The sequence below is a fragment of the Vulpes vulpes genome, chromosome 6, assembly GCF_048418805.1.
Source record: "Vulpes vulpes isolate BD-2025 chromosome 6, VulVul3, whole genome shotgun sequence".
NCBI lineage: Eukaryota > Metazoa > Chordata > Mammalia > Carnivora > Canidae > Vulpes > Vulpes vulpes.
Window position 1 is genome coordinate 108,534,433 of NC_132785.1, and position 23,754 is coordinate 108,558,186.

Consider the following 23,754-nt stretch of genomic DNA (forward strand, 5'->3'; position numbering starts at 1 on the left):
TGAAGAGACTTGGTGATTTCACAAAGGTTACCAACATCTGGCATTTTTGTGGGGGCTTGCAGCATCTCTGGGATGGATTAAGGATGTGGGTGCAACTCCTACTGTCCCATTTTGGACTGGGTTGCCACATGTATACCAGGGTGCTGGGGCTCGGTAAACACAGACTGGGGCAGAACACCACCAGGGAGCAAGTGGCCGGGTGGGGAGCTAACCTAGACCTAGGTCCCTGGCCTAGGGTGTCTGAGCTTGAAAACAGCCTGTTCTTTGCACACAGTTCCCCACCTGCTGGTCCTGTGGTGATGTCACTTCTAGGCGAAGGTCTGTCACAGGAACAGATGGCTCCAGAGGGTAGAACTAGAGTTCATAGGTGGGGGAAATGGGTTCAATTAAGGCCAAATTATAGAATTAACCTGTCCTGGGCTTGGTGCTAGAAGTTCTAGTAAACCTACAAAGGAGCTGTTAGCCCCATTATGTCAAAACAAGGTAGACTATAGGCCCCATAAGGGTGGGGACAACAGTTTTCAGAACTCAGAGCCCAGCAAAGCCGCAAGTGTGCAGATACTGCACGGATGAGGCCCAGAAGTTCCAGAAGCAAGTCACACTTCATGTGGCAGTGGTTGGAAGTAGTCCAGGCTGACTGTGTAGCCAAAGGAACAGACTTGCAGACAGGCTCCACTAGGCTCTGACCAGGTCCTATATGGTAGTGTCTTTAATGGGAGCCACCACCCATCTCTGGGGTCACTGAGGATTACTAGTGTCCTGTCTCCCCCACCCCCTTCTCCCAGGTACCTGACCCTCTTTTAAGACTTCTTTTGCTACTTGTATTTCCCACAGATCTCAGTGCCCCCTACATGCCATCGCTTCCTCAGTTCAAAGCTTCTCTGCAGGGCACAGGCTGGCAGGCCCTTCACCAGCCCCATCTCCTACCTTCTGGTGGACTCCGAGCTCTCTCTCTACTGTCCTGGAGCTTCTCTGGGGGAGCCCTCCGCTCTCCCTTTTGGCAGGGCTGCTCGTTGCATTCAGGAGGCCAGGACACCATAGGCAGCAGCAGACTTTATTGGGGGGCAAGGGGGTGGGGGGCGGTATGGACAAGCCCCAGGGAAAATGCACACAGGCTGTGCTTCCCGGGTGCCTTCTGTAGGAGCGCTCCCTACCCCTAGACTTAGCCTTGGGCCTTCACAGCCCGACTGGAGCTGTCAGAGGCGCCACCTGGTGGTGGTGGGGACACTGGAACCAGGGAGTTGGGGGCAGAGGTCTGGTGGAAATGTGTCCTAGGGGCCACACCCCAGTGACAGGGTGAGCACCAAGAGGAATAAGAGGCCCCCAAACCTGGGGAGGGGACTGTCTTTGGGGTATCTACTTACCCCAGCTTTTCAGGGACCAGAAATATTTTGCTTCTGGCTAAAAGCTTAGGCAATCATTCCATGTGTTTTGTGAAGTCACAGTGGACGGTGAGCTGAGGTGGACCCTCACGACGAAAATGCAAAATGGTAAACAGGACAAACGCCCGAGAAGAGAGAAGGGAGTCCTAATGGGCATGAAGTGTGGTAGTGGCTTCAGCCTGGAGGCTGCAGCACTGTGGTCCCCACTCAGGCCCACGGGCAGGGCCCCCTCTCCACACTGGTGGGCTAGCTGGGGAAGGGAGCTCTTTATTCAGTTTTCAAAAGGACTCAGTGGCAGAGCCATGCTTCCCCCCCCCCCCCCCCTTTTCCTCTCCTGCCTGCCTTTGGTTCTTCAAAGTCTGAACTCACAAGGGGGCATGGAGGGAGGGGAGTGGCTCATCCCGTCCCCCAGCTCACCTCATGCCCGTGACATTCCTGCTTCTCCAGCCTCCCCACCCCCCACAGGAGTAGCCTGGGAGCCAGAGAGGCCCGCTCGTTGCCCGGCTAGGATAAGCAGGTGGGGTAGCCCTGGTTGGGGCCCACTGAGCCAGTGGACCAGTATCCTGAGATGAGTCTCCAGAGAGCTGTCCAAGCGGGCGCGTGGCAGCTAGTGAGTCAGGAAACCTTGCAGCCCACCGAGCAGGCGGTCGGGAGCTCGGAGCCAGTGCTGTGGAAGGCACCCTTCAGCACGGCAGGTCTGCAGCCAAGGTAGAGGGAGCTGCCCGGCGGGTGAGCTCCCGGTCCCTCCCCTTCAGCAATGACCAGAGAGGGTCTGCAGAGCCGGCTGGGGAACGCCCAGGCCCTTCTGGGCAGTGGCGAGGGGAACGATGGTGCCCAGGAATGGCGCTGAGCAGGAAGGGCAGCTGCCCTGGCTTCTTAGTCTGAGGGTCACTGATTAGAGGGCCAGCTCTGGGTGGCAGGCAGAGGGGAAAGGAGATCCAGACCAGTCCAGCAGCTTCCACGACCCACTCTGCCCTCTCTTACCCCACCAGTTTGCTCCACTGGGTAGTGCTGAAAAAGGGGTGGGCCTTGAGCTTGTTGACACCCAGGCGCCGGGCAGGATCAAACTGCAGCAGCTGTGGAAAAAGCCCAGAGGGCTTAGCAGGCCTTCCCAGCCCCTTCGCAGAGGTATGGGCTGCCTGGGGGATGGTGGGGGTCCCCAGTCACCACTCCCAGCCGTCTGGCCCCCGGAACCCCCAGTGGTACCCTGGGGAACTTGTGTTGTTTGGCCACCAGCATATACAGATCTGTTGTCCCCATCATCCTCCTGCACCCGGCATCAGACATCCAGCATGTGGGGCTGCAGTTCACACCAGGGCTGTGCCCTCCCAGCACCCACCCTCGGGCCAAGAAGCCACCTCCCCAAGGCCAGCTGTAGCTCACCTCAGTCAGCAGAGAGGCCGCTGGGTGACTGAGCCACTCGGGCAGCTGGAGCTGGGTATGGGGCTGGATTCCCGAGGGGTGGCTCTGCGACAGTGCCTGGGAAGACACGGAGGGGGCAACTCCGGGAATGTGTACGCCCCAGTGGCAGCCAAGATTTGCTTCCCCCCGCGTCCCCTCCGATGGGGATGATGGTTGCCTTTTGCTTTGGAGCTACTGCACACCAGGCAGTGGGAGATGCCCGACATCTCTGATCCATAAATTCCACAACAGCCATCAGAGTAAGTCCTAGTATCCTTAATTTAAAGGTAAGAAGCAGGCTCGGGGAGGTAGAGAGATTTATGTGGAGTTCAGGGTTTGAACCCAGGTCCCCCTGGCTCCTAGCTTGCCAGAAGCATCGATTTTGGGTTGCATTTGGGGCACTCTACCAGGAACAGCACTGGCCCTTGTCTCCTTACAGAAAGAAGATGTGCACAGCAGGCCACAGTATGCCACCATCAGGGCCACGGCAAGACCTCCCTGCGTCCCAGGACGGTGCAGCCCTGGGGTGCAGAGAGGCCTTTTGGGGGTCAGAGCCCCAAGAGGCAACCAGGAGGAAGGCCAGGAGCCCTGGGCTAGAGAAGCGGTGGGAGGTGGTAAGAACCCCCTCTTGGGGGCTGTTTACAGCCAGGAGCATCAGAGGCCCCAGCTATGGGACAATGACAAGAGGGCGCCTGGACAGATGGCAGGCCACACTTCAGTCATTTCCTGCCCAACTGTGGTCTGGCCTTTCCCTCCCTGCCCCAGGTGTGGTGCTGAGCTCATGGAGGGCACAGAGGGCGGAGGCCGCCGCCCCCAGCAGGACTGCCTGCAGGGGCAGCTTTGAGCCCTCGGCTGAGCCGGGCTGGACAGGGCAGCTGCCAGCCGGGATGGAGGCCCTCTGCTGTCCTTCAGCCAAAATCTGGAGGTTACAGCTCAGATGTGTGTGGGTGGGGGAACGAGCAGTGGGAAGAGCTTGGGGGATGATGATTCAGGAGCCTTCCTGGGAAGAAGAGTTGTGTCAAATTCCATCCTTCCTCCAGCCCTGCACCCATGTGTTCTCTTCCAGAAACCTTCCCTGACTATCCCAACTCAACTCTCATTTACCCAAGCCGACAGAGTCACTTGTTACAGCCACTAGTGTGGCAGGGGTGCTCCGTGTATCCGTGACCTGGGTGAGAGTGGCCTCCCAGGGGCTGTTGGGGGGTGGGGACAGCCAGGTCTTGGAGTCTTGGAGAACCAGGTAGCCTCAGCCCCCACACTGGCTGGTTGGACTAAGCCGAGCCCATCCTGCACTCAGTGACACCCACAGAGCTCCACACCCGGCCCAGCTACTCACAGTTCCAGTCAGCATTTCATACAGCAGAGACCCAAAGCTCCACCAGTCACAGGCCTCCGTCAGCTCAGAGATCCCCCCCACCTCTGTGGGAATAAGAACACACACGTCCCAGCCTCACCCAGGAGGGCTGGTCTCCACTCTACTCGTCCTACCCAGACGTGGCCCCTTCCCTCTGTCACCCTCAGTGCCCCCCAGCTCAACCCACAGAGGCACCCAAGATCTAGACACCCCCCCCCCCGCCATCCCTGCTCCCTTCTTGCCTGGAGCGCTGTAGAGATTGTCCAAAGCTTCTCTGCAGCAGTGAGGCTCCACCTCTGACCACTGGCCAAAATACGTGAGCCGGATGTGACCTTCTCATCCAGTGCGCGCAGGGAGGAATAAAGGTGAACAAAAATCGTGGTCCGTCATCACTGAGCAGGTGACATGGGGAGGGGACTCCAGAGCCTCCCCCAAGTCACAGAGCAGGAGCCAGCGGCCACACTGGGCACAGCCACCCTCGGGCCTGGTCCCCTGAGGCCCAGAGACAACCAGGTATTCCTGGGAGCTGCCGCCCTGGACTTGGGGTGAGGAGGGGAGGGCTGGTTTTCCAGGCTCGACCTTGGCCAACCAGACTGTGCAGAGTCCTGCATGAAAAGGCTGGGGGGAGGCAGAGGGAGCAGATAGCTTCAGAGGTCCCCTTGACCTTCGGGCCCTCTCATGCTGGGTTGGAGGCTTTGGGGGCCCCGTGTGAGAGGTGGGGTGAGGGCGGCCTAATCCCTGCGCCCCGGCCTAGGCACCTACCTGCCTGGTCCAAAAGCAGGTTCCGGGGATTGAGGTCTCGGCACAGCACCCCCTGTTCGTGCAGCGCTTCCAGGGCCACCAGTGTCTCGGCCGCCCACTGCTTCACCTGCTCTTCCTTCACACACCAGGCACCCCTGCCGCACCCTGGGCTGGCACGATCTGCTAAGGGGCGGCTCTGGCTTCGGCCTCGGCCACAGGCCCCCAGCACCCGGACAGCCCCCTGATGAACCCAAGGGAGCCCCCAAGAGGGCCTCATGTCCGAGCTCTGGCCAGGTCCTCGCCCAGTTTGGAGGTGCAGGCGGCCACCTGGGGCCTTCAGAAGGTCCGAGGGGCAGGAGGTATGGGTCCTGGCCGAGGGGTCACCTTTGGTGTCTCTCCATGGAGCGATGGATGGGGCCTCCCTGGCTGGGGAAAGACTCCGAGAAGTCCGTGGAGGCTCCAGAAGGATCCTGTCCTGCAGGTGGGTGGGGCCCAGGGGGAGCAGCACTGGGGTCTGGAGGCCGAGGGGTGAGTTGAGTGAAGACTTCGTCCTTTCTGGGCTGGAGCCAGACCTGAGCCCAGGCTGTTGGGGGTGTTTCTGGGAGAGCAGGTGGGACCAGAGAGTGCCTCCTGGGCCATGCAGGGGGGGCAGGGGAGAGGAAGAGCATGGACACCAGGTCCCCAACTCCTGCCTCCCCTCATGTCCTCACCTGTGCCCCCTCCCTCCTCAGCCTGGAATGCCCTCTGCTGTCCCTCTGACTCATCCAGAGGGGACCCTGCCTCACAAGCTGGCACAAAATAGGGGCTTAACCCCTAGGTACCAACTACCAAGGTAGTTGTAAATTATCACTCCTGTCCTTGGTTTGGGTGGTAGGTTCCCCAGTGCTCAATATATTACACTTTCTACTTTTTTTTTTTTTTTTTTTTTTTTTTTAGGGAGAATAGTATAATAAAACTTAAGTAAAAAAAAATAAAAGAAGGCCAGGCAGGGACCTGCAATGACCATATGTCATGATCCATGTGTCCTTCATTAAAAAAAAAAATCGCTATAATAGGGTGATCGATAAATATCTGTGCCGTGACCCCATTGCTGTCCTCATGGCTTCAGGCGCCACTATCCCACTTGGCCACTCCAAAGAATGGGCACAGACTAGAAAAGTGAAGAGCCGAGACTGGAGGAAATGGTGACAAAGGGTACATCTGCACCAACTCCCTCACTGCCCAGGACGTGAGCCTCCCCCTCAAGGTGTCCCCTGCCCCCTGCCAGCACCTCACGGAGGCCACAGCCTGATCCTGCCATCCGCCCCCAGTGCGCCTGGGTCCCCTGGCTGGGGCTGCACATCTGGTGCAAGTTACCCCCTCCTCGTGCTTAGCATTTTAAGGAGATGAAAGAGGACACGCCTGAGGAGCCAGGGCCCCGAGGTCCCCTCACCTTGCACGTGCTCCAGCTGCAGGAAGATAGAATCCTCACTCACGAAGTACCGAAGCAGCTTGGTCATGTAGGGGACGCCATGCGGGATGATGGTCAGCCGCTCCCGGTTTGCCACATGACACCTGGACAGGCTCTGGGGGCAGGGCAGGCAGGTCAGCTGGGGCCAGACCAGAGAGAGGGTGCCCTGCCAGGGGGTGTCCTAGCCTGCTCTTGGCACAAAGAGATGACAAGGGGTAGATGCTATCCCTGAGGAGCAACCACCTCCCCCCCCAATTCCCGACCTGGCCCTCACCCTCACTTCCACCATGGAATCCAGGCCCCCCACCCTCTGAAATAAGGGTGAGACAGGACAGGCATTTGTCTGGGAGGCAGGGGACATGCTCAGGGGCAGACCAAGCAGCTTCTAGATTTGGAGGGAGCGTGGGGTAGGAGGTTCCCCACAGGGGAGGTTTCCAAGTTCCAGGGGGAATACAGAGTGGCAGGGGACTAGGTGGCACCTGCCTTCACCACGAAGGTCCCTCCAGTTGCTGGGTCCTGGACCAGCTGCACCTGCCAAGATCCAGGAGGCACCAGTCAAGGCACGTGCTAGTTTCTGGGGCTCCATGACCTGAGCCCCAGCCCCCCAGGCCCCCCCACCGAGGCCAACTCACTCCAGGGCAGGCTGTAGTGGTACAGACCGTGCCCCTGGCCCCCACCAAGCCAGCATCGATCCTGTCCTGCTCATCCACCTTTGTCAGACCAGCAGGATTAGCGCAGGTGCCAACCCTCAGGTCAGCCTGGGAGCCTGAATCTGTCCCCAGTCTCTCTGGGCTCTCCCTTAGGGAGCCTTGGCACAGTGTCCCGTTTCCTGTCTCCCCACTTGGCTATAAGCAACATGAGGGCAGGGAGCCCCATGTTCCCAGAGTCCCGCACAGTGAGGGATGCTGTAGGTGCCTCATACATGCACGGCGAGTGGTCCTCGCACCTGCAGGCTTGCGGGTGTCACGGCTGGGCGGGACCTTGGAGCCAGTCACCTCTTCTGATCACTTATTTTACAGATGAAGGAGCTGAGGCTCTGAGAGTGCGGCCCAAGGTCACCCACGGGCAGAGCCTTACCCGGGAACACATGGGCTTGGCATGCTCCTTCGGGTTGCTTCCCCTGCCTGCCCACCCCCCTCTCTGGAGGCTGTCTTGGGAGAGCAGCCCTCTTCTCCTGTGGCTTCTGGTTTGAGGCAGCACCCTGGCAACCCCTGGGTCAGGGCCTTGTTTGAAGTTGAGTCCCTGACTCATCTCTGTGACGGGCAGGGGTGGGCCCCAGCCACAGGAGAGTGCAGGGGCAGCTGGGGCAGGAACGCAGGAGGTTTGGCCAGATGAGGGGCAGATGGGGGCAAGCCCACCACCACCCTGCTGTTGTGACTCCTCGGCTGCCCGCCTGCCCTGCAGACACTTCCCCACCCTGAGGTGAGGTCAGGCCACCAGGCCATCACAAAGGCTGCATCCAAGGATTGGGGTGGCAAAGGGGCAATGAGTTTAAATCCTGGGCAAGTGAATGTTCTCATCTACCAAACAGGAATTACAAATTACATTACTGACTTGTTGAGGCCATAAATAGAAAGGCCCTAGGGAGACCTGGGTGGCTCGGCAGTTGAGTGTCGGCTCAGGGTGTGATCCAGGGGTCCTGGGATCGAGTCCCATATCGGGCTCTGCACAGGGAGCCTGCTTCTCCCTCTGCCTATGACTCTGCCTCTCTCTGTGTCTCTCATGAATAAAATCTTTAAAACAAAACAAAATAAAAACCAGAAAAGCCCTTTGCTTCTATAAAGGCCAGGAGAATGCTAGTTTTCCCACCTGCCACATCACACCGCCTCTCTTGTTCAACTGCAAAATGGGGTCACATCATAGCTCCTGTGGGTCAGGAGGAGGACCCCATCACAGCAGCCACGTAAGACACCCTCAGTAACCTGTTCTGACTGTTCCTGACACTGTCATTGGGGGACCTCATGCTGGCTACAAAGCTCTTCTTCTGTGCTAGGCACTTTAGAGGGATTGTCTCACTGTAGCCCCCACAGCCCTACCACGTGAGCATTATTAGTGACCCATTTTAGTGATGAGGAAGTTGAGATTCAGAGATGTGATGTTACCAATAGTCCCGCTGCTAAATGGTGGTGGGACCAGGATTTGAATCCAGGCAGGGCTGATCCCCAAGCCCTGGAGACCTAACTGCAAGGGGGGCACAGCCCAGTGACTGGGGACACTGCCCTCCACCCTGGACCTCAGTGCCCCCATCACCAGTGCCCTTCCTGAGGCAGCAGAGATGCATGCCTTCCGACCGCCAGAGGTCTCTCCTCCAACAGCCAGGGATGGATCCCAGCCTGGCCCCAGCTCCTTGACCAAATTTGCGCAATGTCTGAAAAACCAAGGAAGAAAACTCTGGGGTCATTTAAGAGAATCAAGTTTCCCACAAGTACTGACACCCTGGATAAGTCCCGACTGTCGCTTGCCAAGTGGGATTCCCTACCACCTTGTCCTGGCAAAGGTCCGCTCATACAGAGTCCAAAAAGCCAGCAGTGACGGCTGGGGAGAGCCAGATATAAAACTTGATCAGTATTCTGGAATGAGTGTGTTTAAATATATATGTATATTTAATACACGCATGCACACACACATCCCTATCTGGAAAGAATTAAACCAGTACATTAATAGCCATTATCTTGGAGCTAGGTAGGATGGTGGGGAATATATAGATGTTGTTTCAACTCCTTTCTCTTTCCGATCTCAAAAGCAGAGGGAGCATTTTCCCCCTTAAAGCAAGCAAATAAAAAAACCCCCTTCCTCTTTTGCTCAGTTTAACTGGGGACAGAGCACTAGCTAGTCACTTGACCTTATGAACCTCCGTTCCATTCTCTGTAAGACAATTTTTTTTTAAAGATTTTATTTATTCCTGAGAGATACAGAGAGAGAGAGAGAGAAGCAGAGACACAGGCAGAGGGAGAAGCAGGCTCCATGCAGGGAGCCCGACGTGGGACTCGATCTCAGGTCTCCAGGATCACGCCCTGGGCCGAAGGCACACGCTAAACCGCTGAGCCACCCAGGGATCCCTAAGATAATTATTAATACGCAGCACTGTCCAGGGCCCCTGGGGGGCAAAGTCAGTTGAGTGTCCGACTCTTGGTTTTGGCTCAAGTCACAATCTCGGGGTCATGAGACAGAGCCCCCAGAACTGGGCTTTGTGCTCAGTGCGGAGTCCACTTGGGTTTCTCTCTCTTTCTCTCTCCCTCTGTTCCTTGCCCCCACCCCTGCAAGCAAGCTCTCTCTCTCTCAAATAAATATTTTAAAAAATAAAATGCAGTACCGTCCAATAGAACATGAAAAAAAGATAGCTACACTGTCCAATACAGAAGCCATTAACCATATGAAAAGTTATCAAGCCCTTGAAATGTGGTTGGTGTGAATGAGAAGCAGAATATTTCATTTTAACTAATTTGAACTTCTATAGTCTTCTGTGGCCCCTTCCTGGATGGGGCTGTGCAGGATAGTGCTTTTTCCCCCAGGGCCACCTAGAGGGTTTAATGCAACAGTTTTGCAAATGAGAATGTGCCTTACTAATGTCAGGTGAGTGTTGCCATTTGGAGGGTGGAAGGTAGTTCTGGGCGCCCCCTTTGCATCTTTTTATAAAGGGAACTTTTTTTTTTTTTTTAAGATACCCACTGAGTTCTTGAGACACGGAACAATGAAAGCTTTGGTGAGACACATTAACCCTTCCTTTAAGTAATGCCCAAAGTATCAAAATCCCAGGAGGACTCTCTCATGGAGCAAACAAATCCAAAAGTTCCAAACAGATTCCCAAACCCCACACCCCACAGGGCCCCCTGTGAACCAAGGGGGCAGGGCAGGGGCAGGAGCAAACCAGAGGACTGGTGTCCCATGGAAACGGACAGCACCCCCACTCCCCTACTCCTGGCTGCTACTGGAGATCATGTGAGCCAGCATTTCCAGATCTCCCAATCTTACAGGAGAAGCAGGAAATCTGGATTTCTATACGAAACCTGCCAATTTTTAAATGTTGGTAAGTAATGATCATTTTAAAAAACACCCCTGGGGTGAGCCAAATAAACAAGAAGTAACTTGGATGGCCTTCATTTTCTTCCCCATCCCTGGCTCCTACATGAGGCTCAGCAAACACGTGGTGTTATCTCTCAGGCCCTCCCATGCTCCCTGAGAACAAACCCTGGGTATTGTAGCCAGAGGCCTATCTAGTCCCTGACCCGACCCACAGTTCCCCGTAGCCCCCTATCCCTTGCCAGTACCTCTTTAGCCCCTAGGAACCCCCGTCCCAGACCAACTAACCTGACGACTGGGCATCTCTGGGGGGCGCTCCTGGCTTCCTGAGCAGGCCCTCTGCCCCTCCATGGCCCCTGGGCAGCTGGCCCTCCTGCCAGGATGTGCCCGGCCACGGCTGTAGGACTGACCGCACCCACAGCACATCCAGGCCTGGCTGAGGGGACCTGGCCCAGTGGCCCTACCATCTCTCCTTATTTGTGGAAGATGGTGTCCCGACTTGGAAATGACACAAGAAAAGGAAGCTAGATCTCAGGGGGGGCGAGCGATGGGGGAGGTAAGCTCGGTGCCCAAGAAAGGGTAAAAAATGCAAAGAAAGACAATTTCAAGACAGAACGGTTGGGCTTGGCCTTAATGTATGCTTTCCACGTGCACAGGCCTCAGAATACTAGATTCTGAAAATCCTTTGCATATGCGTGTCCTGGGGTCAAATTCAGGAAATTCTACTAGAGACCTCCTTCTCGGAAGGAAACTCATGGTATACGTTTGCATCCTGAGAGCTCTGCAAACTGGGATAATTAAAAAGGCAACGTCGTGTCACTTTAACCCACGCTTGTTTGACCTGGAGCCCTTCTCTCCATAACACCTACAGCGCAGCGGGGTCCCTGGTGACGAGAAGGCGGTGGCGGTCACCTCCCGGCCTGGCAGTGGGAGCCGCTGTGCTGGGCTGCGGCCACGCAGACTAGTGTAGTTGGAGGGAAGGCAGATGGAAGCTGGCCGGGCCTTGGCTGACAGACTGGGGCCTGTTCCAGGGACCCGGGGAAGCAGCTGGAGCGCGGCTGGGGGACGGGAAGCCCACACGCCTCCCTCCGGCTTGCTCTTGTCACTAGCATTTAGAGCCATCAAACACGTATCAAATGTTTCAGCGTGTGCCAGGCCTTTCCCAAAAATTATTTCACTTTAGTTCCCACATGCCCCCTTTGGGGGCGGGAGGGTGGATTCTTATCCCACTTACAGCTGAGGAAAACCAACGGGGAGGTGATGGGGTTGCTGTGGCCACACCGTGCACCGAGCAGCCATCCTCTGTGGGCTCCCAGGCTCTGCAAAATCCCCCGATGAGTGTTTAAATTACAGATGCCTGGGCTTGACCCTGGAAATTCTGACTCAACAGGCCTGGGGTGGGGCCCAGGCATCTCTTTATAGGAAGCCCCCCAGGTGATTCTGATGAACAGCGGGCCTGAGAAAGAACGACTTTAGCAACTACCCAGGTGCTGCCTGGGTTGGGGCAGAGGGCGACCGAAGGCTACAGGCTCAGGTCTCATTTGACCCAAGTGTCTATCCATCTGACTCCCCCTAATGAGTGTGCCCCGTACAGACTGCAATGTCGGCTCCCATCTTCCTGCCTGCCCCAAATTAAGGGAAAGGGCCTCAGATGGGGTCAGGATGGGGAGGGGAGCAGGAGGAAAGGGGCAGAGCTGCCGAGGCCCCTGTGGGAGCAGGACAGGCTTCTGGAGAGGGGTGTACATTTCCACCACAGGAACTCCTCAGCAATGCTTGGTGGGGAGAGGGTGGCTGCAGCCCTGGGGTGCACAGGGAGTGTGTGGGCAAAAGGGGGGAGTGCAGGGCGCTGTGTGCCTGGCAGGGTGCCCCGGGCACTGCTTCTCCTATGGCTTCTGTCTTGAATCTCTGAGGAAGGGCCTTTCTGTCTGGGCTGCGGGCTGTGGACAAGGGACCATCTGCCTCTTCAGTTCCCCTCTTTCCTCTCTAGGACCTGACCGATGTGTGCTGGCGGGGGGGGGGGGGGGGGCGGGGAGAGTGGGGAACCACTGGACACAGCTGCTCTCCCTGCCTTGGACCCACTGACCCCTTTCCAGCCCCTTCTGCAGAAGCCGGGGGAGCTGCTCTCTCTCCCCACCCACCACCACCATTTGCATGCACCATGTCCTTCGGCACCAAAACGTCACTCACCTTCTCGATGACCCCAACCACCCTGCAGCCCCTCAGCTGCTCCAGAGCAGAGCTCAGTGTGCGAATGGGCCGGAGCCGCAGGCTGCTGAAACCCTGCAGAGGTGGGAGACAGGTCATACAGACTCAGGATGCAGCCCTCCTCCAGCTGCCAGGACAGCAGGGGCACAATGGGCAGAACTGGGTTACACAGAGCTCCCTCCTGCCCCCAGGGAATAGAGAAGTTGGCCCTGACTGGCAGGGACCCACACAGCCCTCTCCACCTCCGCGCCCCCCTCCAGCCAACCCTCCTCCAAGGCCCAGGGAGTCCTCAAGCCTCAGAAGCCCTGTCTTGAAAGCCCCACCCATGGGAGGCAGGCGCTCCTGGGGCTGGGGAGATAACCCAGGAACTTGTGGGTTTCAGGGAACACACCTCACAGACTGAGGCACGTGGCCCAGGCACCTGCTTTGGGGAAAGGCAGCCTAATAAGATGCAGAAGAGAAAATACATTGACAACACTGCTGTGCGTTTATCGAAGAAAATCCGAGAAGTGGATCCACACAGTTCAAACCCGACTTCTTCACGGGTCAGCTGTACTCACTGGGACCCATTCAAACTTCTACAGATGTGGGAAACTTTGAGTGTGTGCACATCAGGCTTGTGCATGAGCTGCGCATGGGAGTCTGGAGGTGTGTGTGTGTGTGTGTGTGTGTGTGTGTGTGTTTACCCTGCGCGGCGGTGTGAGACAGGCCTGGAGATGATTCACTAAGTGTTTGAAGATGAAAGGACGAGGATGGTGTGGGAGACAGAGGACACCAGCAAGGGAACGGCAGGGGGGTAGTCCTGCCCCTGGCATGCACCGCGTACCAGTGCCTGCTCTGCAGCCTGGGACAGGAGGTGACAGTCCTCTGGCCTGCAGTGGGGGGCCCCCAGCTATCTCCCCCAGAGCCCGCAGGCCTTCAGGCAGGGCCTCCTCACCGTGCCAGGGCTGGCTCCATCGCCCAGGGTCCTCTGCAGGTGGCAAGTGAAGATCTCCTCCGCCCGCCGCAGGTACTTGGTGATTTTCAGCTTCACGGCCTCACATCGCTCCTTGTTGGGGTCAACTGTGGGGCAAGGGTGTCACCAGGACCCACCCTGGCCCCGGAGGGCTGGGGTTCTGGCTCCCTCTGCCCCGCACAGGAGAGCAGTGCCTACTTCTCAGGCTGGTCTGCAGGCGGTGCCCCCACACCCGTTCCCTGGCCCTCCTCTGGGTGGGAGACTGGCAGGTGGGGGCGGAGAAAGGAGATGGAGGGAGAGGCTGGGAACCGCAGTCAGCCCTCAGCCTCCTGCACTTCATGGTTGGCACCTGCCACCCCACTGGCTGCCATCGCACCCTGAGAAGGAGCAGTGTAGGGATTTCCATGTCTGTTTTCAGAGAAGGAGACAGAAGCTCCCAGAGAACACCCCCCTAACCATCTCTGATACCCGGTGTGAAAAGACCAGAGTGGGGACCCAGACTGGAAGAGGAACGGATTCACCAAGTGGTCAGAAGTCCAGGTGTCAGGGGTCTCTTTGGCAAGGGGGTGGGAAGCTTGAGGCAGGGCCCGACTCCGACCCCCAGCCTGACCACCCTCAGGGATCCTTCCCCTGGAGAGGAAATGCCTCCCTTTGCCCTGAACACGCTGCTGGCAAGCTTGCTCTCTGGAACACCACCTGGCCCTTCGGGGGACAACACGCCTACTGTTGTTCTTCAGGGCTCAGATTAAAGTTCTAACTTCTAGAAAATACCCTATATTGGCCCAACCTGGCCTCAACTTCTCTCTTTTCTCCCCTCATTTCCTCCTCAGTGCTCTTCCCACCCGAGATGGTAATTAAGGTAATTACCCATCAGTCAACTCATCAGTCTCCCCCACTGTAAGGCAGGGCCCAAGTGGGCAGGAGCCCAGTGTCTAGGGACAGGCAAGTGTGCTGAGTCAGGGGCCAGCCTCTAGAGCTCCAACCGTTGAAACCTCAGATCTGCCCTGATAGCTATGGATCCTTAAGCAAGTGATTTAGCTGCCTGGTACCTCGGTTTTTGCATCTGGCAAATAGGAATAAAAATAGTTCCTACATGTTACATCATCAACATCTGCAAAATCCCCCGATTATATAGTAATTCCCATTACTGTGAGGCTCCCATGAGTTAATACAGGTAAAGCCCTTAGACCAGTGTCTGGCATATAGGAACTGCTCAATACATGCCAGCAATTATCACCGCCCTTCACAGAGGCACTGCGGGGCCAGCCCAGAGCCCTGTTCACTCAGCGCAGATGGACAGAGAATGTGATGGGGGGAGCCCCAAGTCCCCCTTCCCCACCGGCTCCCCTCTCTGCCCAGCCGGACCCTCACCGTGCACGCCTCGCAGCAGGACGTCCACGCCATTCTGGTAGTGGTTGAAGGCTGCCTCGTAGTCCTCACTGACATCACGCTCCAGGGCCAGCCGGATCTGTGTGGCTGCATCCACCAGGTAGTCACGCTTGGTCATGTCAGAGGCCCCGGGAGCCACCAGATTGCGAATCTGCTCCAGGTACACACGGGCCTGGGACCGGGCTCGGGAGCAAGGCTCAGGCTCCAGGCCAGGGCCAGGAGGGCACTCGCAGGCCACCAGGCTCATGGCTGCTGCGCTGCAGTGGGGACCTGAAACAAACAGACACCTTAGGGAGGCCCCGGCTGGGAACAACACCCCGTCCACACCCTGGTTTCCTGAAAAGTGGGAGACTAACACTCTCCTCCAAGGCCTGGAGGGATCAGAGCTAATGTGGGTAACATCCCTCTACCCGGCCAGACCTTTTCTAAAGGGTGATAATAGAATAACAACATACTTGGGGCTCTTTCATTTCAAATTCAGATCAACAGGTATTTCTTTTTTTTTTTTTTAAGATTTATTTATCTATTCATTCAGAGAGAGCTAAGAGAGAGGCAGAGACAGAGGCAGAGGGAGAAGGAGAAGCAGGCTCCCTGCAGGAAGCCCGATGTGGGACTCGATCACATCACACCCCGGGCTGCAGGCGGCGCTAAACCGCTGCGCCACCGGGGCTGCCCAACAGGTATTTCTTGAGCACTGGAGACAGTGGAGGATATCTGTGATCCAGAACTGCCCTCACAGCATCTCACAGACAAACTGGTATCTAGCACATGGTAAACATCTGTTGGCCACACGTGGAGGCTGTTCCTCACACTGTTCCCTCCATCCTGCCTGTGTTCCTGGTCATAATCCTCACACAGAAATCTCCTTTATCCTTCAGGGTTCAGCTCAATGGCACCTCCCTGAACAGGAGAGATTGTCCCTGCTTTATCTTCTTTGGTGCCAAGGTCAACAAGTGAGGACCCCCACCCCCACCCCGCCCCAACAGAAGCCTGGCAGAGAATTAGGCACAAGGCCTGGCCTTAAACCTGTGGGCAAATGAAATGTCAAAGTGACAGATTCTGGATGGAGGCTGAGGAAGGAGGGCAGGGCCAGGGCCCCAGGGAGGCCACATGGCCTCCAAGGACCTGACAGCAGCTCCTCCCTGAGCAGTGGGTGACACAAGTGGCCAAAAGGATAAGAAGGAAAGGGCCCTGAGAGAGGCCGGCAGAGCCGCTTCTGCTCCCCCACCCCCACCCCGCAGCCTCAGGGGCACCTGTGCTCTCAGGCCCCAGGGAGAAGGGCAGGGCCTGAACTTCCAAGACGAGGCCACCTCTGCCTCTGCGGAGAGACAGACCGGATAGGACAGGATGGGGAGAGGGGCGAGGAGGAAAACCCACATCCCCCAGCCCGCGGAGAGCTCAACCCGGGGCCGGGATGCTGGGTGGAGGGAAGCCGCACCCTCCCTGCTCCCCCCACCCGGGACAAGCAGCTCGGAGGCCTGTGATGGGGGTGGGGGGTGCCGAGGCCCGGGGCTGGGCCGCTCGAGTCAGGGCCCCGGGCCACCCCCCGGGCTGGGTCCCGCGGGGCAGGGAAGCGGGGCGCCCAGCCCGCGAGCCCCGGCACAAGGTGCGCCACCCGCGCGGTGGGGAGGGGGGCGGGGGCGGGGGGAGCGTGCTGGGGGCGAGGAGGGGACGCCCGCGCCCGCAGGACCGAGGCGCGGAGGAGGAGCCGGGCCCAGCGCGTACCTGCCCGAGCCGGGAGCCCGGTCCGCGCGGCCACACCTGCCGCAGCCCTCGGCGCCGCCGGACCCCGCGCCCCGCCGCGCGGCCGCGCCTCCAGCCAGGTGCAGGGCTCGCCGGCGCGCCCCGCCCATTGGCTGCGGATGAGCTCATCCTCTAGCGTTAGAATAAACCGCCAATCAGCTCCCGGCTCCGTTTCTGCCGGCCCTTAAAGCCCCAGCTCCCCGGGAAGGGGTGGGGGTGTCCAGCATCACCCAGGGGTGCGCGAGAGCCCGCCCCGGAAATAAGCCAGCCGCGGTCGCAGGGATGCTCAGTCCGTCGAGCTGGGACCCTTGGTTTCAGCTCAGGTCATGATCTCGGGGTCCTGAGATCGAGTTCTGGGAGGGCTCCGCGCTCAGCGAGGAGTCTCCTTGGGACTCTCTCTCTCCCCCGCCCCCCTGCCCCTCCCCCTGCTCGCCCTGGGGCTCTCTCTCCAAATAAATTAGTTAATTTTTTTAAAAAAAGGAAATTTAGGCTGACTAGAAAGCGTGCATGCTACCGTTGGGACTTTTCTCATTTGTTATTTCACTCATTCATTCATTCATTCATTCATTCAACTATGTAATACTTCTGTATTGAGACGGTGCTACGCAGGAGTGAGATGCTAAGGCCCAGCGCTGGAACAGTCTCTGCTCACGTCTTTCAGGGGGTTTACCTTCTAGGGAGGGCTATAGGGATTAAAGAACTAAAGAACACAGTTGATATTTCGTTCCAGGTGTGGTCAGAGCTGTGTGAAAGGAGCACCACAGGGCCTATGAGACTTATAAGGAGGGGAATGACCTGGGCCGGGGGTCAGAAGGCTTTCTGGAGGAAGTGATATCTGAACTGGACATGCAGACCTCACCTGCACCCCAGTGCTGCACTTATACTGACTTTAGCGCACTTGCTCTCCCCTAGATACCTTATCACACGGTTCTCCTTTCCTGAATCCCAATGTCTCCTCTGTCCTCACTCCCAGTCAGACAGGTTCTTCCTCCTTTCCTTGAAAACACTGGAGCTCTCTTCTATTTGCTATCTGCCCACCAGCCAGATCTTCACCCACATACTGCCTCCCCACCTCTTCCCACAGATGACCTGTCTGTGCCCCACTGAAGGCCAGCTTCCACTTGGGATCAGCCCCACCCATCACCTACTCCAGGACACGGCACCAGCAAGCTTCCCCTCTCTCTCCTTAATTAATCATTAAGGAGAGAGCATCATTAATTTTTGGCTTCCACTAGGTCATTCTCATCTGATACAAGCATAACACTGATTCTCCCATTTTAAAAGCAAAACAAGGGATGCCTGGGTGGCTCAGTGGTTGAGCGTCTGCCTTTGGTTCAGGGCATGATCCCAGAGTCCCAGGATCAAGTCCCACATCAGGCTCCCTGCATGGAGCCTGCTTCTCCTTCTGCCTAGGTCTCTGCCTCTCTCTCTCTATCTCTCATGAATAAATTAATAAAATCTTTAAAAAAAAATAAAAGCAAAAGAAGAAAACTAAACAAAATAAAACCACTCTTGGCCTCACTCCTCACTCCTCACTCCTCCCTCTATCTAGGTTTGCAGCAAAGCTCCTTGAAAGAGAGGTCTATACTCACGGTTTCCAGCTTCTCTTCTCCTACTCTTTCTTGAACCTGCTGTGATGACACTTCAACATTGCTCTGAAATTGCTCTTGGCTGGGGTGGTGGGGTGGCTCAGTTGGTTAAGTGGTCAACTCTTGATTTCGGCTCAGGCCATGATCTCAGGGTGGTGAAATGGAGCTTGGTGTGGGTCTCTGAATGTAGCTCTGCACTGGGTGTGGAGTCTGCTTAAGTCTCTCCCTCTGCCCCTCCCCTGCCAAACCCTGGCCACTTACTTGCTCTCTCTCAAAAAAGGGGGGGAGCGGTTCCTGGGTGGCTCAGTCAGTGCATCCAACTTGGTTTCAGCTCAGGTCATGATCTCAGGGTGGTGGGATCCAGTCCCACATTTGGCTCCACTCTCAGCAGGGAGTCTGCTTGAGATTGTCTCTCTCCCTCTGTCCCTCCCCACTCACATGCTGCTCATTGTCTCTGTCTCAAATAAAATCTTTTTAAAAATGAAATTGCAGGCAGCCCCGGTGGCCCAGTGGTTTAGCGCCGCCTTCAGCCCAGGCGTGATCCTGGAGACACGGGGTCAAGTCCCATATCGGGCTCCCTGCATGGAGGCTGCTTCTCCCTCTGCCTCTCTCTCTGTGCCTCTCATGAATAAATAAATAAAATCTTTAAAAAAATAAAAATGAAATTGCTCTTCTTAAATTGAATATAATTCACATACCATTCAAGTTTAATAGTCTAATAAAACATCTCAAATTAAACAAATCCAGAACTGCAGTCTTAAAATACAGCCTACAGGGGAGCCCGGGTGGCTCAGCGGTTTATCGCCGCCTTCAGCCCAGAGCACGATCCTGGAGACCCAGGATTGAGTCCCATGTCAGGCTCCCTGCATGGAGCCTGCTTCTCCCTCTGCCTGTGTCTCTGCCTCTGTGTGTGTGTGTGTGTGTGTGTCTCTCATGAATAAATAAATGGAATCTTTAAAAAAAAATATAGCCTACAGAATTGGAGAAAACATTTGCAAATCATTTATCTGATAAGTGTCTAGCTCTAAGATATATCAAGAACTCTTACTATGCAACAATAAAATGACAAATAATCCAATATAAAATGGGCAAAGAATTTGAGTAAATACTTCTTCAGAGAATATATACAAATGGCCAATAAGCACTTGAGAAGATATTCAATATCATTAGTCATTAGGGGAATACGACTTGAAAACACAATGAGATACCATTTCACACCCACTAGGATGGCTCTGATAAAAAAAAAAAGATGGATGATAACAAGTGTCGACAAGAATCTGGGGAAGTTGGAACTATCATACATCACTGGTCAGAGTGTAAAATGGTGCTACTGCTTTGGAAAGCAATTTGAAAGTTCTTCCAAAAGACTTAGCGTATGATGGGGCAATCCACTCATAGGTCTATCTATACTCAAGAAAATTAAACACATGTGTCCACACAAAAACTTACACATGAATGTTTATAGTGGCTTATTCATAATACTCAAAAAGTGGAAATAATCCAAACATCCATCAACTGATGAATAGATAAATAAAATATGGCATATCCACGGAATGGAATATTATTCAGCCATAAAAAATAAGGAAGTAGGGGCAGCCCCCATGGTGCAGCGGTTTAGTGCTGCCTGCAGCCCAGGGTGTGATCCTGGAGATCCTGGATCGAGTTCCACGTCGGGCTCTCTGTATGATGCCTGCTTCTCCCTCTGCCTGTGTCTCTGCCTCTCTCTCTCTCTCTCTCTCTCTATGAATAAATAAATAAAATCTTTAAAAAAAAGTAATGAAGTACTGACTTGTGGTTGAACCTTGAAAACATTATCCTAAGTAAAAGAAAGCAGACACAAAAGACCACAGATTGTATGAGTCCATTTATATAAAATTTCCAGACCAGGCAAATCCATAGGGATGGAAAATAGATTTCAGGGAGGGGGTAATGGGGAGTGGCTAAAGAATAGATTTCTTTTGGGGATCAACAAATGTTCTGGAATTAGTGTGATGGTCGTACCACTTGTAAATATATTAAGAACCACCAAATTCACATTTTGAAGAGGTGAGCAGTATGTGAATTACATCTCAATTTAAAAATGATCATAATGAAAAGGAAAAAAAACTGGACCTCCTTATCCTCCCCAACCTGAGATGTCTATCTAAACCATCTTCCAGCTCCATCCTTCCAATTGCTCAGGCCAAAATTTTTGGAGCCACCTTGGCTTCTATTTTCTCACACTCTACATCCAATCCATGAGAATATCATACTGGTTTTTCCTACAAAATATATCCAGACTCTGAGCACTTCTCACCCCCGCCACTTCTCACCTCCCCCTCCAGTGGTATGATTTTTATAGGGCCATCTTCATCTCATACTCTCATACCTGATTTACTGTTGAGGATTCCTCCTGGCTTTCTGTTTCTACCTTTGCCACCCTCCAGGCACTTCTCAACACTGTCAGTGGATCCTTTCAAAGCCCACGTCAGATCCTGTCCCTCTTCTGCTCCAAAGTCTGCAAGAGCTTCCATCCTTCTCCTGAGAAAAACTCAGTCTCTACTATGACCCCCAAGGCTCCCATGGTCACCCTTCTCCATTATTTCTCCAGCTTCATCTCCTAGCTTCACTCAATCAACACCAGTCACTCTAGCTTCCTCACTGCTTCTGGAATGCACCCAGCGCTCCCATGCCAGAGCTTTTGCCTTGCAGTTACCCTCTGCCTGGAATAGTCTGCCTTTGGACATCTGCCTGGTAAACCCTAGCCTTGCTTCAACTCATTGCCCTGCTGTCACTTTCTTGAGAGACCTACTGACTACACCCTCCCAACACCCCCTCTCCCTTACCCTACTCTACTTCTTTTCCATTATTCTCAACCCATTAGCATGCAATATCACTTACTTACTTATTTTTATATGTTTCTTTTCTTTCCTTGCCCCAGGCAAGATCCACATGGGCAAGGGCCTTTATCTGCTTTGTTCACTGACTTATCCCAAATGGCTACAACTGCATCTGGTACCCAGTATTGCTCAGTAAATACTTGCTGATTGAATGAATGAGCCCCAAAGGATGAGAAAGAATTAACCAGGAAAAGTGTTTGAAGAGGGCAATGGAGGAGAATTTCTGGGCAGAGAAACGGCATGCATAAATGTCTTAACAAATTCACAGAGAAAAATAACATTTGCACATCAAACAGATGGCATGGCATAAAATCATTTGAAAAAATTTAATTCTCATTCATGATAAGAACAAACTCTTTACTTAACAAACTCTAAACAAACTTATGAACCTCCTTCTTAACTTGATAAAGGCTTATCTACCAGAAACTTAGAGCAAACACCATATGTAATGGTAGGGCATTAGAAGCTTTCCCAGGGTCCAGCTGTCCTTCAGGCATATGGTAGGATCACACTTCTCTGCCCCTTTGGAAGGGGCTTGGCCATAAGACTTGCTTTGAAATGTTAATGGACAGAACAAGAGTTACTTCAGGGGGGAAGCTTCAAAAGCCAGTGTATAATTCACTCCGCCCCTTCCCTCCTACCACGGGGAACATAAAAGCGCGTTCATGGAGGCACATGGCCTCCCTCAGCCTGATTCTCTGAGAAACAACAAGGAACTCCTCCTGCCCCGTGACTTGCATTGGACAAGAGGTGGGAGAAATGAATTTGAACGAGAAACCAAATTATTGTGTAGAGCCACAAGATCTGGAACTGTTTGTTATTGCATCATACCCTGACCCATCTGGAATGATACACCCAATGCAGTCAGAAATGAACCAATGCCTCTACTCTTAAAAAATATATTGGATGTTACAACTTATGGGATAAGAAATAAAAAAACAAACAAGAAGTTTAAAGATTGGGAGGGAAGAGGCCAAATCTCCATTACTTTTGATAATGTGATTATCTACCTGGAAAACCTAGAGCAACAATTGATGAGTTCAGCAAAGTGGCTGGATGCCAGATCAATATTTACAAATCAAGATCTTTCCCATTTGTCAGCAATAACAATTTGAGAATATAATAATTTTTAAATCCCTTTCATCATCGTAATAAAAACTGTGAAATACTTACAAATAAACTAATTAGAAATATAAGACCTTCATGGAGAAAACAATAAAATTGTATTGAAAGACACAAAAGGACCCAAATAAAAGTGTTGTGTTTTGTAATAGGATGACTACCATTGTAAAGATTTTGATTCTCCCCCCACCATTAATTTAAAATTCCAATGCAATTCCAGTCAAAATTTCAAAAGGACTCTTCACAGAATTTGAGAGGATGCTTCTAAAATTCCTATGTCTATTCATTCACTTCACAAAAACTTACGGAGGGCCTGCTATGGGTGTGACTCTGTTCTAGGTACTGAAGATATAGTAGTGAATGAAACAAATAAAAAAACCCTTCTTGGAGCTCTCATTCTTAAGGGAGAAAACCAATAATAAGGACCCTGGGGTGGCTCAGTGGTTGAGCATCTCCCTTTGACTCAGGGCCTGATTCCAGGGCCTGGGGATCGAGTCTTGCATTGAGCTCCCTCCGAGGAACCTGCTTCTCCCTCTGCCTATGTCTCTACCTCTTTCTCTGTGTCTCTCATAAATAAATTTAAAAATCTTTTTAAAAAATCATAAACACATAGATCTCATGGTGATTATAGACAGTATACATAAATGTGCAACAATAGCCCCTTGAAAAAGAACAAATGGGTTAGGAGCTCGCCTTACCAGATCAAAAGATGTATCATAAAGCTGCAATTTTATTTATTTATTTATTTGTTTGTTAGTTTGTTTGTTTTGTTTTGTTTTGTTTAAAGCTGCAATTTTAAAAACAGGTTATGGGTATGCATTAATAGAGGATAAGAATAGAATAGACCCCAAAATCAAACTCATGCATCTTGAAAGATTTGACTTAGGATAAAAAAGCAATTTCAAACCAGTGAGACAGGATGAATTCTTCATAAGAAGTATTGGCACAATTAAATCAACTTGTGGAAAAAAAATTAATCCCTACTCATAAATAAAAATAAATCCAAGTTTAAAATTCTAGATGAAAAAGAACCAGAACAATCTCAAATTATTAAAAGAAAATATCAAAGAATGTCAGTACAATCTTTGGGTAGAAAGTACCTTTTAAATATTCCTAGTGAAGATATGTAATTATACATTTTGAATGTTGGTTTTTCAGAACCATTTGAAGTAGAAATACACGTAATCTATGACCTATCAGTTCCACTTCTAGATATTTAATCCAGGAAAACACTTGCCCACATACATAAGGATGTATATGGATATTCATGGCAGCATTGTCAGCCATATCAAAAAATTGGGAAAACATTTCAAATTCAGTATATTATAGAATATCAGTATAAAAATAAATTAATAAAATGTGGCATTTCATGTACTAAATTATTATTATTCAGCATTTCCTAAAGATTTATTTATTCATTTTTAGAGAGAGGGAGTATGTATGAGTGGGGGCAGGAGTAGAGGGAGAGGAAGAGAATCTCAAGCAGACTCCTCACTGAACATGGAGTCCAATACCGGGCTCAAT

At 53.2% G+C, this 23,754-nt stretch overlaps 1 protein-coding gene across 1 annotated transcript; it reads right to left on the minus strand.

Moving 5' to 3' along the window:
• Window positions 1-1,040: 1,040 nt before the first annotated feature.
• On the minus strand, window positions 1,041-16,749 carry RPS6KL1 (ribosomal protein S6 kinase like 1). Its single transcript, XM_072762045.1, has 11 exons — window positions 16,623-16,749; window positions 14,880-15,167; window positions 13,491-13,615; window positions 12,536-12,628; window positions 6,812-6,859; window positions 6,311-6,443; window positions 4,900-5,508; window positions 4,380-4,469; window positions 4,120-4,202; window positions 2,766-2,861; window positions 1,041-2,458 (listed from the first exon to the last, which is right to left on the minus strand). Exons 2-11 carry the CDS (start codon window positions 15,142-15,144, stop codon window positions 2,363-2,365), a joined length of 1,638 nt encoding a protein of 545 aa, XP_072618146.1. The 5' UTR covers window positions 15,145-15,167; window positions 16,623-16,749; the 3' UTR covers window positions 1,041-2,362.
• Window positions 16,750-23,754: the final 7,005 nt, after the last annotated feature.